At 36.1% G+C, this 14,121-nt stretch overlaps 1 protein-coding gene across 1 annotated transcript in view; it reads right to left on the minus strand.

Annotated features, from left to right (window-relative positions):
* Nucleotides 1-13,586, minus strand: part of LOC135696567 (nck-associated protein 1 homolog) — a 23,746-nt gene extending 10,160 nt beyond the window's left edge. Inside the window, exons 1-22 of the mRNA XM_065216000.2 lie at nucleotides 13,188-13,586; nucleotides 12,148-12,252; nucleotides 11,098-11,193; nucleotides 10,764-10,820; nucleotides 10,415-10,557; nucleotides 9,383-9,473; nucleotides 8,930-8,995; nucleotides 8,478-8,549; nucleotides 8,080-8,128; nucleotides 7,338-7,557; nucleotides 6,560-6,775; nucleotides 6,125-6,165; nucleotides 5,432-5,523; nucleotides 4,856-4,937; nucleotides 4,517-4,575; nucleotides 3,438-3,583; nucleotides 2,856-2,918; nucleotides 2,183-2,252; nucleotides 1,666-1,785; nucleotides 1,344-1,474; nucleotides 497-628; nucleotides 177-292 (exon numbers count right to left, since the gene is read on the minus strand). Of these exons, the coding sequence (XP_065072072.1) occupies nucleotides 177-292; nucleotides 497-628; nucleotides 1,344-1,474; nucleotides 1,666-1,785; nucleotides 2,183-2,252; nucleotides 2,856-2,918; nucleotides 3,438-3,583; nucleotides 4,517-4,575; nucleotides 4,856-4,937; nucleotides 5,432-5,523; nucleotides 6,125-6,165; nucleotides 6,560-6,775; nucleotides 7,338-7,557; nucleotides 8,080-8,128; nucleotides 8,478-8,549; nucleotides 8,930-8,995; nucleotides 9,383-9,473; nucleotides 10,415-10,557; nucleotides 10,764-10,820; nucleotides 11,098-11,193; nucleotides 12,148-12,252; nucleotides 13,188-13,292 (2,272 nt within the window). The 5' untranslated portion in view covers nucleotides 13,293-13,586. The remainder of the gene's footprint in view (nucleotides 1-176; nucleotides 293-496; nucleotides 629-1,343; nucleotides 1,475-1,665; nucleotides 1,786-2,182; nucleotides 2,253-2,855; nucleotides 2,919-3,437; nucleotides 3,584-4,516; nucleotides 4,576-4,855; nucleotides 4,938-5,431; nucleotides 5,524-6,124; nucleotides 6,166-6,559; nucleotides 6,776-7,337; nucleotides 7,558-8,079; nucleotides 8,129-8,477; nucleotides 8,550-8,929; nucleotides 8,996-9,382; nucleotides 9,474-10,414; nucleotides 10,558-10,763; nucleotides 10,821-11,097; nucleotides 11,194-12,147; nucleotides 12,253-13,187) is intronic.
* Nucleotides 13,587-14,121: the final 535 nt, after the last annotated feature.

Raw genomic sequence — 14,121 nt, forward strand, 5'->3', positions numbered from 1 at the left:
TCTAGCAACGTGCTGGCTTGTTAAGCATAGTGAAATCTCTTTTTGACATTCTGAGAAAGTTCCTTTATTCTAACAGTTGTAAACAAGCAAAATGGAACATAAATTAAAAAAAAAAATTAAAACAGATAACAAGCAATTTAAATCATGCAAGAATGATTGTATAAGAAAAAACAAACCTGATTCCTCGACGCGATAGAAAGTTGACATGTAAACTTTAACATCTCTTAGCAGCAAGCTAGGCCGTGCGATTTCTTGAGTGGCTTCGCTATAATTCGCTAGCTTCGTAACGGTCCTAAAGGATCAAGTTAGAGGGAAAATGACAAAAGGACGGACCAGTTGATTCGGATGATAGAAGCTGACAGTGCCAAACAACAAGCAATTGCTCTGGCAGAAATTCTAGCATAAACTGTGACATAATTATATTACGTTTATGTGCTTCTCTCGGCGAGCTGCATTGTTTCTTATCTCTTTCTTAATGGCAAAATATCTCACTTACTTGGTGAAGAACTCTTCCAAATGACTGACAAGGTACTCTTTGGGTGTGAACGTGTGTTCCCAGACCATAATTTCCTTGGTATGACTCAAAGAGATCAGCAGGTCTTTTTGCCCTTGCAGTTTGTCCTCAATTCTAAAATGAAATTCATGATTAGCTTAGGATTTCAAATTAAAATCAATCAATCAGTCACAGCCCTGTTTGCACGCCCGTAAAAAACACGACTCAGTCCTTTGTTTCAATGATGCCATAGTGTAGAATTCTTAACAGAGTTAGCAATCCGCTGAGGGTTCATCTGTTGTTGAGTTGCTCACTAGAAGATCTAAATGGTTTAATACAAACTAAAACAAACTATACAGTGTCTCTAATGAAATAACTGAAATTTTAATGTGAAATACGGACCTAAGAACTCGAAACATGAATTATCAACAGAAACCAGGAACAAAAAACCTTGACGACGATAAAAATCTAGAAAAATGTATGCAAGAGGCGCGGTAACCGAGAACAGCCAACTTGGGCTGAGTTTCATCCCCGGTTCGAGTTTAACCCCCAACGTTAGTAAATCCTTTATCTTTGGTGCATGTGTACTCATGAAACACCTCAACCCGGGCTGACTTCAAAGAGATGTAAAAAGCTTTAGGATTGAAAATAAACAGATGGGAGAGTCCCCCGTAGAATATCACATGTGAAGAAAGCCAAACGATGAGAAATAAACTTAACCTGAAATGAAACTCATTCGGGGTAGACTTTTCTACTGTCAATGAACCTTTAGTGATATTCAGTGCTACCAGGCATAAGAAAAGTACAAACGAACTTTGAATAACTGATTTAAAAATTTTAATATACTTACGCTTTAACATCTTCCACGCTCTTTCTTCTGCTTTCCTCCCCGGGTTTCCTCATTGGTGGGCGTGGCTTGTCCTTCTTGGTTTTTACTGGCTCGTCAACGACGTATGAGGCGACTGAATTTCCAGCCCAAAGCTAAGACAGACAAAGGAACTTAACACGTAAATGTCAAATACAATTAAGATTGTACTGAATCTAATTAAAACGTTAAAAGTTCACGGGGGTTCTCACAACGTGAGTAAGCTTGGGTGTCAACCCCCTGCGTTTTAAGTGACTGTATTCAGGACCCTTACATTCTAAAACTGTAGCATTGTACAAAAAATCACCTGTTTTGCGAGATGTAATTGGTCTTCACAGAGCTGCCCAATGAAATGCGTTGCCTTGAAAGTCATTGCGTTGAGGAAGGAGTTAACTGCAGAGAGGCTACGATCTCCAATTGGATGGCGCTGCGAGGGAAGAGAAAATGAAAATCTATAAACAACCACATGGTTATGATTATGATTGTCGTTATGATTTCAACAAGCAACAAAGTATCAATGAAGGGCGGTAGCAGGAGTGAAAGAAGCGGCGATAACAGAGGCAAAGGGGGAGGCGATAATAGAGACAATAGCAGAGACAATAAAAGAGGCGATAAAAGAGACAATAATTGAGGAAACAGCAAGAAGATCGCAGAGGCAGTGGTAGAGAAAATTATAGAGGCGATAGCAAAAAAATAGCAAAGAATGTTAGTGCTGAATTTTAAAGGAACTATTTTCAGTTCTTTGCTGTTTTACATTCCGTAGGCCGCATAGAATTGCTTTACAAAATAAATGTGAATATTCAGAATACCAAAAATAACCAAACCTCTTCAGGGCAGAGTGGATCGCAGCAGTTCAGGAATTGAGTGCATATCATTGGGTAAGCGATAGCGAACCTAGGGGAAATGGGTCGGGAACATCAAGATGAATAAACATCAATGAAACCATAAAAAATTGGCAGAATTGGAAATTCGAGACTTCTTGCTTCTTATAGCTGTTTTTGTAAAGTGCCAAACAACAATTTATGTCCCCTTTTGTGAAAAATAGCCTTGGAAGGTTTCTTCTCAACTGGCATTTTCCTCACGTACAAATCCGGTATGGGACAAGCCTTTACCTTCGAATTATTTCCTTTTCTATCCCATTTAATATAAGCTTCCTTGTTTCTGATATTACAGCGCTCTTGCAATGAACACCGAGTTGAAAAGGTCGCATTACGCGTAAAAAAACTAGCAGTTACAGCTAACGATTGTGTTATTCTATGCCTCCGCAGCTGTTTTTTTGACATAAAGAGCTGTGAACCTGGAACCTGGGGTGTTATCAACAAGTTTGTAATAGAAAATGACCAAAATGAATAACCTTTAACGAATATATTGAGAATGATAACAGCAATGCTTTTATCTACTTCACTAATTCCATTGGTTCCATAAACGAATGAATTATAAAGTACAAAACTCGTTAATTTCATGTAAGAAAGAGTTCTTTACACGTGATAGGCTTACCTCCTTTGTCGAGGGTTCTCCAGACACGATACAAATGTATTTTCAAAAAAACTTGGGTAGAAACTGAAAAAAGCGAAATATTTTTTTAAACATAAAAACAAAACTTATGTATCATTGTTAACATTAAATACAAAATCTGTTTTATTAAGAAGAGCTTTGGCTCAGTGACATCAAAGATAAAATTTACCCTTGCTTGAAAAAGAAGGATCTCTTAAGGTGAACCAAGAAATTTTTGTTGTTGTGGTTACTTAAAACTGATTCGGCTGGCCTTATGGACTGTCGTTTGTCGATGGAAGGGCGTTGGGCACAAATGTCTATCTTGATTTCATTTAATGAAAATTTCAGCTTTTTGATTCTGTTAATGGTTATAATAGCAATGGGCTTGAAAAATCCCCTGAAGCCCTGTCTCTAAGCCATTCGTTATTTGGACCGTTTTACTAAAGCAGTCATTACGGCTGCAGTCTCTTTCTTCATTATGGCTTTCGACCAGAGGTTTATTTCGTTTCTAGGTAGATTCAGCCTAAATAGAATTCAATAAAATAAACACAAATTATTTCATAAATGATGAAGTCTCCAACCCACCAAAATAACGAAAGGTCTGAGACTTCATTCAAAATTTCAGCTTGGGAATCAACAAGGTTCGTATGCAATACAATGGTGTTCATCAACGTGGCCAAATCACGCATGTCTTTAAGCTCAGGGACCACGCCTCTTACACTCGTATATGCCTAGAACGATAATGCACAGCATGAGCAATCTTAAAAATCGCAGATGGTAGAGTTGAAACACTGTAAATATTAGCAAACAACTTTGATCAAAGGCAACTATTACACTTAATTTCTTGAAGTTCGCACAGTTAAAAAAGGAATAATGATTGTTTAGAAAAATTGAAGGAGATAATCGCAAAGAGGTACGGACGTGGGGTATTGGCGATATCCTCTTCACATTTGGAAGGAGAAAACAATACAATCGACTGTCTAGGAGCACAAGAGCTTTTGTCCTAAGGAGACGACGTCTTGCTTGGCAAAATCCAGGCTACCGGCATATGATAGGACTTTTCTTACACACCAACTCTTTGGTAAGAGTATATTGCTGTAAACACAGTTTTCCTGTCTTAAAAGCAATTAATGTCTCAGCGTTGAAGCATGATGGACCTCGCTTAAGTGGAAAGTATTGGTTGCTAGTGAGTGAAGATATGCATCATGTGTCTTTGAATAAGCATCAAACGATTTGGCATTAACAAAAAATACAAATTGATAATTTCTGCATACTTCCACCCAGGGTCGCCGAGAGGGGAGCAAGTGGGTCAAATAGCCATAGGACCTCGAGCTCTGGGGGGAGGGCTCCTTAGGTAATGAATTCCTTTTTAAAATTGAATTGATTAAAAGTATTGCAACAATATTGTGCCTAAAAATAGTGAAGCGTTTTAAAGGATTGCAAGAAAATGCCTTTCGGTGCTGCCACATGCCTCAAAAACCTCTCGGTGGCCCTGCTTTCACCAACAATAACCCAGCATCATACTCATTAACAGTCCTGTGTTTGCAGAGAAATACCGCAAAGGTCAGTGAGCTACAATATCATAGAGACTAGATAATGATTTCCGAAGTATGAAGAAAACTATACGCATTTTTAGTACATTAATAGACGATGAATAATTGTACCTGTAGTCTCATCCAGTCTAATCTAACTCCCCTCAGATCCACCGACTCATCAGTAGTTGCTGAAAAACAAAATGTATGATATGGTTGTCCCAACAGTCTTTTTTATTAGACGAGAGTCTAGTCATACATGAAGTACCACTTGAAATATGGCGTTAAAAACATAAACCTTAACAACATTTGAAAAAGTATTCAAAATCCAGCAAAAACCACACTTCAATTTATCTACACCTGATGACTACCAAATTCTTTTGTCTGTAATAAAACAGTGGTATACGTATTTTGAGCATAATAGTAAATTTAGGAGTCTTGTTAAGGAATATTTCAACTACATTGCCATACCTTGATCAACATCAATCGAAGACAAGATTTCAACAAATGAGGTCATTATCAACGATTCGTCTTCAGAGCATACTGATAATTTCTAAAAAAGAAAGACAAGAATGATTCTATTTGAATTCAGCAAGAGAGAATCTTGCACATATTCTCAAATACTCGGAGAAAATTCTGATGACTATGAGGTGTCCATGCCAACCCGAAACCCTTAGTAACAAACATAGATTAAAAGCTATGGAAATAGACCAAACTATAACGCACCTGTCCCAGAGATGACAAAGAACCGACATTAGCACGAGAAAATAAGATACCATACGATCACGATTACGCCCGATACGAGTCCTATAAACTCAGGTACGACAAAGAAACGACAAAACCCGAAACGGACATGACAACTCAAATACAGCATGGATATGATAAAGTCCGATATGGAGCACGATAAAATCTGACACTGACACGATAAATTCGGATAGGACACAGACACAGTAAATTCAGATAGGACACCGACACGGTAAAGTCAAATGGAGATGACCAAGGGAAAGTTTGCCTCGTGATGAATGAAAAAGATTTGAAATATTATACCTGTATAACTTCTTTAAGTACAGCAACATCAAATCCCGATAAATATTGGGCGAAATATCGTTGTATAACTTGACTATATCGAAAGAACAAATCTACAAAACAAAACAAAATCGGGTATGACTATCCATAAAAGTTATGACTACACCACAGAAATATGGGTACAAAACCAATTGGAAGGGCTTCTTTCAAGGCTGACTTGTTTTTTAGCTAGGCAATGCCTTCAGTCCCTAAGTCAGGGAGAGAAAGCTGTCTTTACGAAGAACATTTAGAGGGAAGTTTTGACATTTCCTTAATAGGGGAAGTTTACATGGTACAAAATTGTAAAATAGGATTGCTTTCACTAAAGTTTGCATTAGCTTGAACTAGCATGTTTAACATTAACTGCCGGCCTAATTGCATACGAACCTTTAGGATTCAACGCGTTGTAGTTTATAAATTATATCCATTCTTGGCTATAAATTACCCTTCATAGTCTTAAGAATGCCAAAAAGGGTTTGTGGTAGAATGACATCGCTAATGCATGCAGTCGTAAAATAACTTAATTACTATAAGCTTTATAATTATTACGTATAACTTTCTGCGATCAAATTGGTCATCCTAAGTTGATAATAATTGAATAACAAAAATTATTTCTCTCGTCAGATAACATAAACATCAATTGTTTCAGTTCTCAGTTTCGGTTTTGAAACGTACCTCTTAATCCAACGATACCATGGAGAAGTCGAGGTAACTGACTAGAAAAAAACCATACCACTGATGTTAGTTGAAAAAGAAATTCAAATATTTATAAAATAACATCAAGACGGATACTACAATAAATGTTCCGTTTGTGTACAGTTTAAGTTAGCAATAGATTCTGTTGGTTTAGAATGGAAAACTGGTCAGTAGAAATCTCACTTAATTTCATTTCATTTATCGATATTGATAGAGAATATACATAACAGCAAAAACTATAAATGTGAACTAAGACAATCATCATTGACCGGGTTACATAAAGTAATAGAATCATCTGTACAGGAAAAACATAGCTCATTTTCAAAGGGTTCGATTTCGAGGTTTGCATGTTTCTAGGTGTGCCGAGAGTAAAAGAATTTAGATACTTGGAGATTGAAAAATCTAGATATTTACCTGTCACTATACTCATCTAAGTTGACTTTTCTTCCCCTCGGCGGAGGATTACAATGATGCCTTAACAGCCAATGAATTTCGTCTTTTCCTAAAGACAAGGCTAGCAATGCAAGCAATGCTTTTGGACCAAGCAGCCCGGGTTGATCACCAAGGATTTCGTTCAGTTCTTCAATGGCCATTCGTAGATACTGGCGTCTGTCACGATGAAACGCAGCACTAGAAAAAACAAGATATCAAACAAATAACAGACGGTTAATCATTCTGGTCTTCATTTCCTAAGGCACTTCGGATATCCAAGGTCTTTTGTGAATTTACTGTCTGCTTCATCTTAGACTGACCTCTACTTTAAACAATCGAGTGTACCATGTGTATTTGGAGATCGCTTTGGTCGCTAAGAAAAAGAATCACTTGCCTTGGTAGTGCGCCGGGATCCTACTCCCAAGGTGACTTAGCGCAAAAAGGCTGCGATGAGCTGATCAGATCAGGAGATTCATAGCGCGCACACGAGAGGGAACCAAAAGACTGTAGCAGAAGTTGGTAATTAGCTCTTACCCGAAATGCACGCTGAGATAGAATACTCACTTGCAATGTTTGCGTTCTAACTTCAATCCTTATACCTCAGCCTAATAAACTAGGCAATCAATTACTGAAAACTTAGAAATGCGTAGAAAAAGTTATCATTCATATGATAAAAGCAAAATAATCATTCAAAAAAACATTAGAAAAACAGAAACGTAAAACTTCTGAAATACTATGTGATCTTCAAAGGCACACTAACCTATTCGTCATGGCATAATTCAGGGATTCTTCTATATCCCTTTTCCTTTTGGAGTTCTCTTTCCCCTTCATGCCATCAAAGACCGTAGTGAATTCCTTATGTACCATCATGACTTCGTCACGAAATAGCATCACACAATACCCATCCTGCAGTGCAAGTTTCCAAATGTCCAATGCACCTGGCTGGGCAGTAAGCTGGCTTGGGCACAGCATGTAGCCAACTGCGATAGAAGACAAAACAAAAAATTGATATTACAAATCTTTAAAAAAAGCGGTTAAGCACCGTAGTTAAGCTTTGCAGTTACGCTTTGCAGTAACGTCTTTCATTTACGTCTTACAGTTACGCCTTGAAGTTACACCTTGGAGTTACGCCTTTGAGTTATGCCTTGGAGTTATGCCTTGAAGTTACGTATTGCAGTAAAGTCCTTCATTTACGCCTTGAAGTTACGCCTTGGGGTTTTGCCTTGAAGTTGCACACTCTGAAAATTCCATACAATATCTTAAAAGGCATTCGCTGAGATATTAACCACAAATACACGATTGTTGTAATTAATTATCTGTCTATAACAAGCACCTAATTTCTAACAATATAAACATCAATTTTCATGCAAACATCTTGGTTTCTTAATAGAAAAATATCCAGAAAAAGTAAAAAAAACAACCTGCCCTGGACTTAAGAAAAGCAGATAGAAGACACGGTTTAATGATAAGTACGAAATCAGGCAACTGAAATAACAACTCACAAAGTATCCATTTTGCCATTTCTTCGATCGAAAGATATTCACACTGCACCTAGAAATCAAGAAAACGATGAAATTGTACATTGCAAGATTTTGGATTTGAACTTTGCTACATAATATTTTATGGGGGTTTAAAAAGCATCAAAACACAGTTATAGGGTCAAAGTTGTCCTGTTTATTAAGTGCCTACTTGAGTCGATAAGGTGATATTCGAAAACAATTTGGTTCCTGGAATTTTCAGTTCATTTAAAGCAAACTTCATGAACCGAACATTTACTGATATTGTTTTAAAGAGCGATGTAATTTTGATAAGGATCTTCAATGCTAATGTTTTTAAATATAAAAACTTTAACCTGCTTTGCAGAAATGACACTTCAGCTCTGCACTGATGAATTACGTACCATTTCACTTTGCGATGGATTCAACATGTTCTGTGGCATACTTGTCAAGCTTAGATGTTGCCCTTGTCGCATCTGTAAATAAGAACATTAAAATGTCATTATTTTGATATCATTATTGCCCGAATTCAAAGAATGACAAAACAACCTTAGGTAATGCATAAGGAAGGCCTTTAATAGCGAGCCTCAGAAAAACTAAAAAGCAAACAGTGAAAAATGGCTGGTTTCAGGACTTTTAACTAAATCTGTCACTGTCCTCATACACAGCAAAAGAATTGATGAGGTGAACCATCCAACAACTCACAAACCATACTTCTCGTTGCAGTTGTCCCAATAAATACTTTTGCGAAACTTACATCAGCATCAACATGCATTGAAGTACCAGTCCCATGCTAGAATGAAAGAGCTTGCAGCTGGAAATAAGAGCCCGAAAATTAAATGAAACAGGAACATACCTGGTCTCCTGGGAGATTCCTTCGTCTGTAAAGTTCATGCACAGACTGCAATGCTATGCCAACTCGCTGAGAAAAAATAGCAATTTTAAATCATTATATGATGCTAAGACTAAAAATTTCTAAAAAATGGAAACAGGGGCTAACATTGTATGTTTTTTTAGCCTGTCATATAAAAAAAAAGCATTGTCTTTTTGACTCTGAAAAAATTCTAGTGTTTTAATCTAAATATCTGTTTTAACTCACTTATCAATAATGATTATTTCAATTGACAAAAAAAACATAAAATTCGTAAAATTGCAAAAATGTACAAAAGTAAAATGTTTTTGAAGGATTGGATTAAGTAAAGGGTGTGTGGCTAGCTTGGATAAGCTCCAGTCGCCTTACTATTAAATTGTACATGTGCTGAGCTCTCTTTGTATAAATTATTATCATTGTTATTATGGATATTCATACTTGGGCATGTGGAGTGAATTCCTCCATTAGCTTCTTGAATGGAACTTCATAGTCCAAAATCATTTGGCCAAGGCGTGGAAAACCACTCTCACTAGAAGGCAAATAATCGGGATAAGTAGGTTGAAAATTATAAATGATCAGGTTTTGAAAGATAGAATTTTTAAGTTAAAGGCAGTTTAAGACATTGAGGAAGTATCTAGCTTGTTATCTGGAGTAATTGACTTCCTTGTCATCAATTGTAGATAAATCTTCACAAAAATGCTATGAAAAGCAAATATTTATAGATAAATATTTGTGGAATTCTATGGAAGTTAAAATACTGTGGGTAGCTAGAGACGGTGATTACAGAAAGATCCACCTAGTCTCAAAAACTGATACGTCACTTACAATGTAACAGGTTATGAAAGAGAATCCAGCTTTTCGGTAAAGTAAATTGACCTTTTCTGTTACTAAGTTTGGTTTCCATAATAGTGAAATTGAATATGATTTACTTAAGCCCAGAACATAATTCCTTGTATAAATGGAGCCTTGACATTATTCAAAAGCAATTGATAATGCGAGGAACAGCTCTGCAAAGGCAGGGCAGAGGAACGAGTACCCCCAGTATCAACCTGTGAGAATTCTTGTGCTTTCTTCAGATAAGCAACACATAATTTACTTGCAAAAGATTAGGGAACAGATTTCAATTCTGATCTTTCACACAAACAGATTTTGCCAGCTATTGCCATTTAACAACGTAAACAAGCCACAGCTAAGTAGAAACCCATCCTATTGTCAGAATTCTAGTTAGGTCTATTCCTTTAACAAAACTAAGCCACTGCTGCCTTTGAAACTGTGTGTGGCTATATTCACAAAAATGACAACAAAGTCCTGACAGTCCTGTTTTGATGGAACATTACTGGTGGAGCTTTTGCTTGACACTCATGCAATCCTTCTTCATTTCAATAGAAATATGGACAAATTATATCTATATATGAATCAACATTTAATGTTCATAACAAAATTTTTGAAACATGATATAAGCACACATACCCATGGCCCTTTTGTATATCATATGCATGATTGAAAAGACTGAGCACAGTTTTCCTGTCTTCAACTCGGCTGACCATGATGAACAGTGTTGCATATGTGACAATCAGATCCAGATATGCTTTTGTAAGGTGAAAATTTAATGTCTAGAGTAAAAGATAAATGCTTAGAATTATACAACAATCACTCATTTTTGGAGCTTTGGTGTACAAAACAGGACGGTTTTGAGTTGTAACTATGAGTCTCACATTTAATGCAGTCATCAGGAAATTACAACTCTGCCAATATGGCATCAACCACTTAACCACCGACTGTGGATCATAATAAAATAATTGATTGAAAAGATACTTACAATATCAAAATTTACAAAACTTGCATCAATGGATGTAAGCAGCTCGCCAACATGATCCTTGAAGAGAAATAGGTTTATGGGTAAATTCAACTTTTATTCCTAAATCTGAATCTAATGTTTCTATAACATAGTTTACATACAGTTTTTAACAAAATATAATGTTGAGTGTCATTCAGCAAAGATCACAATTCCAGCACAAAGTAGCATTAATTATTTGTAAGAAATAGGAAATAACGTTTGGACGAAGAAACAAATAATGGTTTAAAATGAAAAAATTTGTCAACTTAGGGAATCTGGTTAAAATCTGGTTAAGGAGACTTTTAAAAACATTCACCTTGAAGTCCATGACATCTATAAATGTGTAATAATAATTTGTGAGCCCTCTCACAATATCAGCATGCATCTGGAACACTGGCTGCATATTTGCACCCTACAGGATGAAAAAACTGAATTCATATTTTGTAGGAAAAAATAATGAAATTGCTACAAAATTTGATGTGAAAGTAAGATCGCTAATAGATAAGCTAGGCAATGAGTTTGAGTCATTGGCTTATTGCAGATTTGCTCTTTTTTGCAGAAATAGTCTTCAAGACCATTACGGGCAGCTGTCCCCTTGCTATGCTAGTGCTATTTCCTATATTGAAGACATATTTATTTATGTTCCTGATCTATTTGACTTGTGCTAAGTTCCCTCTTAATTAAAGCTTCTTGTGATCATGCAAAATGATTTCAAAATAATTTCAAAAAATGATAAATATTCTGCCAGAAGATTTTGGTACATAAATGCTTGAGAGTCTAAAGACTGTGCTCATGCGAAAACAGAATCTCAAATTACATATTTTCAAATATAACTGAGTAGGATAACTTGCCTGGACATGTATGTTTAGCAAAGCTAATATTATATGCTTATCATATGCTTGGCTATTTTCATCTAGAACCAATAGTTTGAGTACCAGGACATTTCTATGCTACCTTTTTTAATATCATCCGGGCTTTTCCTTTTCAAGTGGACAACCTTTTAATGCTTGATCTAGCAGTATTCTGCCTTAGATTGCAGAGAATCGCCTCCTGTCTCAATTAAGAGACACTTAAAACCTGGGTCACTCTATTCATGCAAAGGAATAGAACCGATTGCACCACCATGGTCCTTATCTTAATATTTTTGATGATCATCATTTTCATGAGACATTTCATTGAATTCTTAGTAAATATGTGAATTATAAAAAGTTAGCACTAGTGAGAAAAAAGTTAATTGTCAAGTTACAGTTTGTTCAATGTTTTTACAATTTGTATTAAAGTTTTGTTTTATAAATAATTATTACCTGTCATATCAATATCACAAGGTCAAATTAATATATCAAAAATCGATCATTCCAAAACATACCCTAGTGTTCTCCAAGTTTGGGAACTTTTTCAGAATAATTTTGATTGCTCCCTCCAAAGATTTTTCACCCAAGAAGGCTGGTCTTGACTTTGCATCGGAGCATGCCTGTAATAAAAATCAGTTTACATGCTGTCAGTAGCTTCAAATCAGTCATTTTAAAATGTAAGTCTACAGAGAATGGCAGTTCTCAACCAGACCTTGCACATGCACAGTTATTTCAATTTAAAACCATATTCAATGATTATATGGCATGGAAGTAGAATTTTTTCTACAATACTACAGTTTTAAATTTGTGTGCAAGTTCAAATTTAGGCCTGTTCCATAAACTGAAGATGTGTAGACATTTGCTATACTTTGCAGAGTGCAAGAAATGTTTCACCTAGATGTCAATATACCTGAAAGACAGCTTCTATATATGCGGTACATACAAAGGAGTTATCTTGTCATATTTGAAATAAAGATTCAATAATTAGCAAATTTACTTAGCTAACAGTCCATAGAAGAATAAACCACTGATAAACAGAATGCAAACTGACTAAAAGAGACAATCATCAGTCTCACCTTGGTAAAATACTACGTTTTACAGAACAAGGAAACCAGTTTAAAATTCATGCAGCATTGAAAAATGCCAGTAGGGTGAAGATCAAGAGAGCAAGCAAAATTGATTATAGCTAGTTGAAAAAAAATTCTAAAAGCAAAGTAAAAAGAAAATAAAGATTATACTAGCATTATTTGTTGACCAATGGGAGTAAATAAGCTTTTACCAAATGGTGATGAATACAATGAATCATTGTTGCTGACCTTTATCGTAGTTTGATCTTAAAAGTCAAATCTAGAAATTTTTTCAAAAAGTTTCATTGGCAGCTTTAGCCTTCAATTACAATACAATTTTTCCAAAGAAGATCTCTCTTTTTTCAGCATTTTTCATACTCATTTCTCAGCAACGCAGAGGAAATTCTGCAGGGGGTACCGACCTTCACTGAAGCCATTGCATTACTCGTTCTGAATCATAAACAATACATTACTCGTTTAATTAATACCTTCTTAATATTGAAAATTCGTGTAAGCATGCCCCTTCCTCTTCGATTTAATATAACCAATTTTTCGGCTAATTTTTGTTCTGCAACTGTAACAGATCGATCCATGATTGCGTGCTTCGTTTATCAGTCTCTAAGCAAGGAGGTTACAGCAGGGAGTGCCAGCAGAGCAGAGTGGGCCTAGACAAGACAAGAGCATGTAACACGACAAGGTCTTGCGCCAGTAAAATACATAACTCCTGCTGATAAATCCAAATTATTCGATACAATTTATAAGTTCAACAGTGATATAATCCTATTAGTTGTCCATTTTGCAAGAAATCACATATCAAGACACTTTTGCCGGCCACTCCAACATTCCATGAAGCTTGGAAGGCGGAAACCCGAGCCTGCTTTGTAGTTACCAGTCTTTTCTATATATCCAGGGCGATGCTCCTGCACAGAGTCAGAGAATCCCACCCTTCTTTTAATTCTAGTCTCACCCCTTGAAAAATTCACAATTTGTTTTCCTTGTAATTCCTATTCATGCGACACGAGTGTGAACATCCTTGTGGAATAGTGAACGACCGTTGAGAGCAAAGAAGGTAGGAAACTGAGCTGGCACAGGTAAGAAGGAAACACAAAATGATAATTTTTCAAGGAGTTAGAATTGAATAAGTCGTAAATTTTTTTACTAAAATTGCATGTGTTTTATAGCAAAAATCAGTGGCCAGAAATTCAGGCCTTCATTTGGGGGGGGGCAGGCCTACGATTTTCCGGCAGGATAACATCTTGAGTCACATTTAATTTTAAGGAAACAGCACAGTTTGATGAAAATAGGTGAATTTTGGGCGGGATCCTTTAGAAATCTTTGCTTACCACGCCAGCAAGAAGAACAATCTATTGATGATTTTTGATATCAAAATCGATATCTCAGCTAAGGCAATTGATGATACAA

This window comes from Rhopilema esculentum, chromosome 18 (genome assembly GCF_057945365.1).
Source record: "Rhopilema esculentum isolate cy_ngs chromosome 18, ASM5794536v1, whole genome shotgun sequence".
Taxonomy (NCBI): domain Eukaryota; kingdom Metazoa; phylum Cnidaria; class Scyphozoa; order Rhizostomeae; family Rhizostomatidae; genus Rhopilema; species Rhopilema esculentum.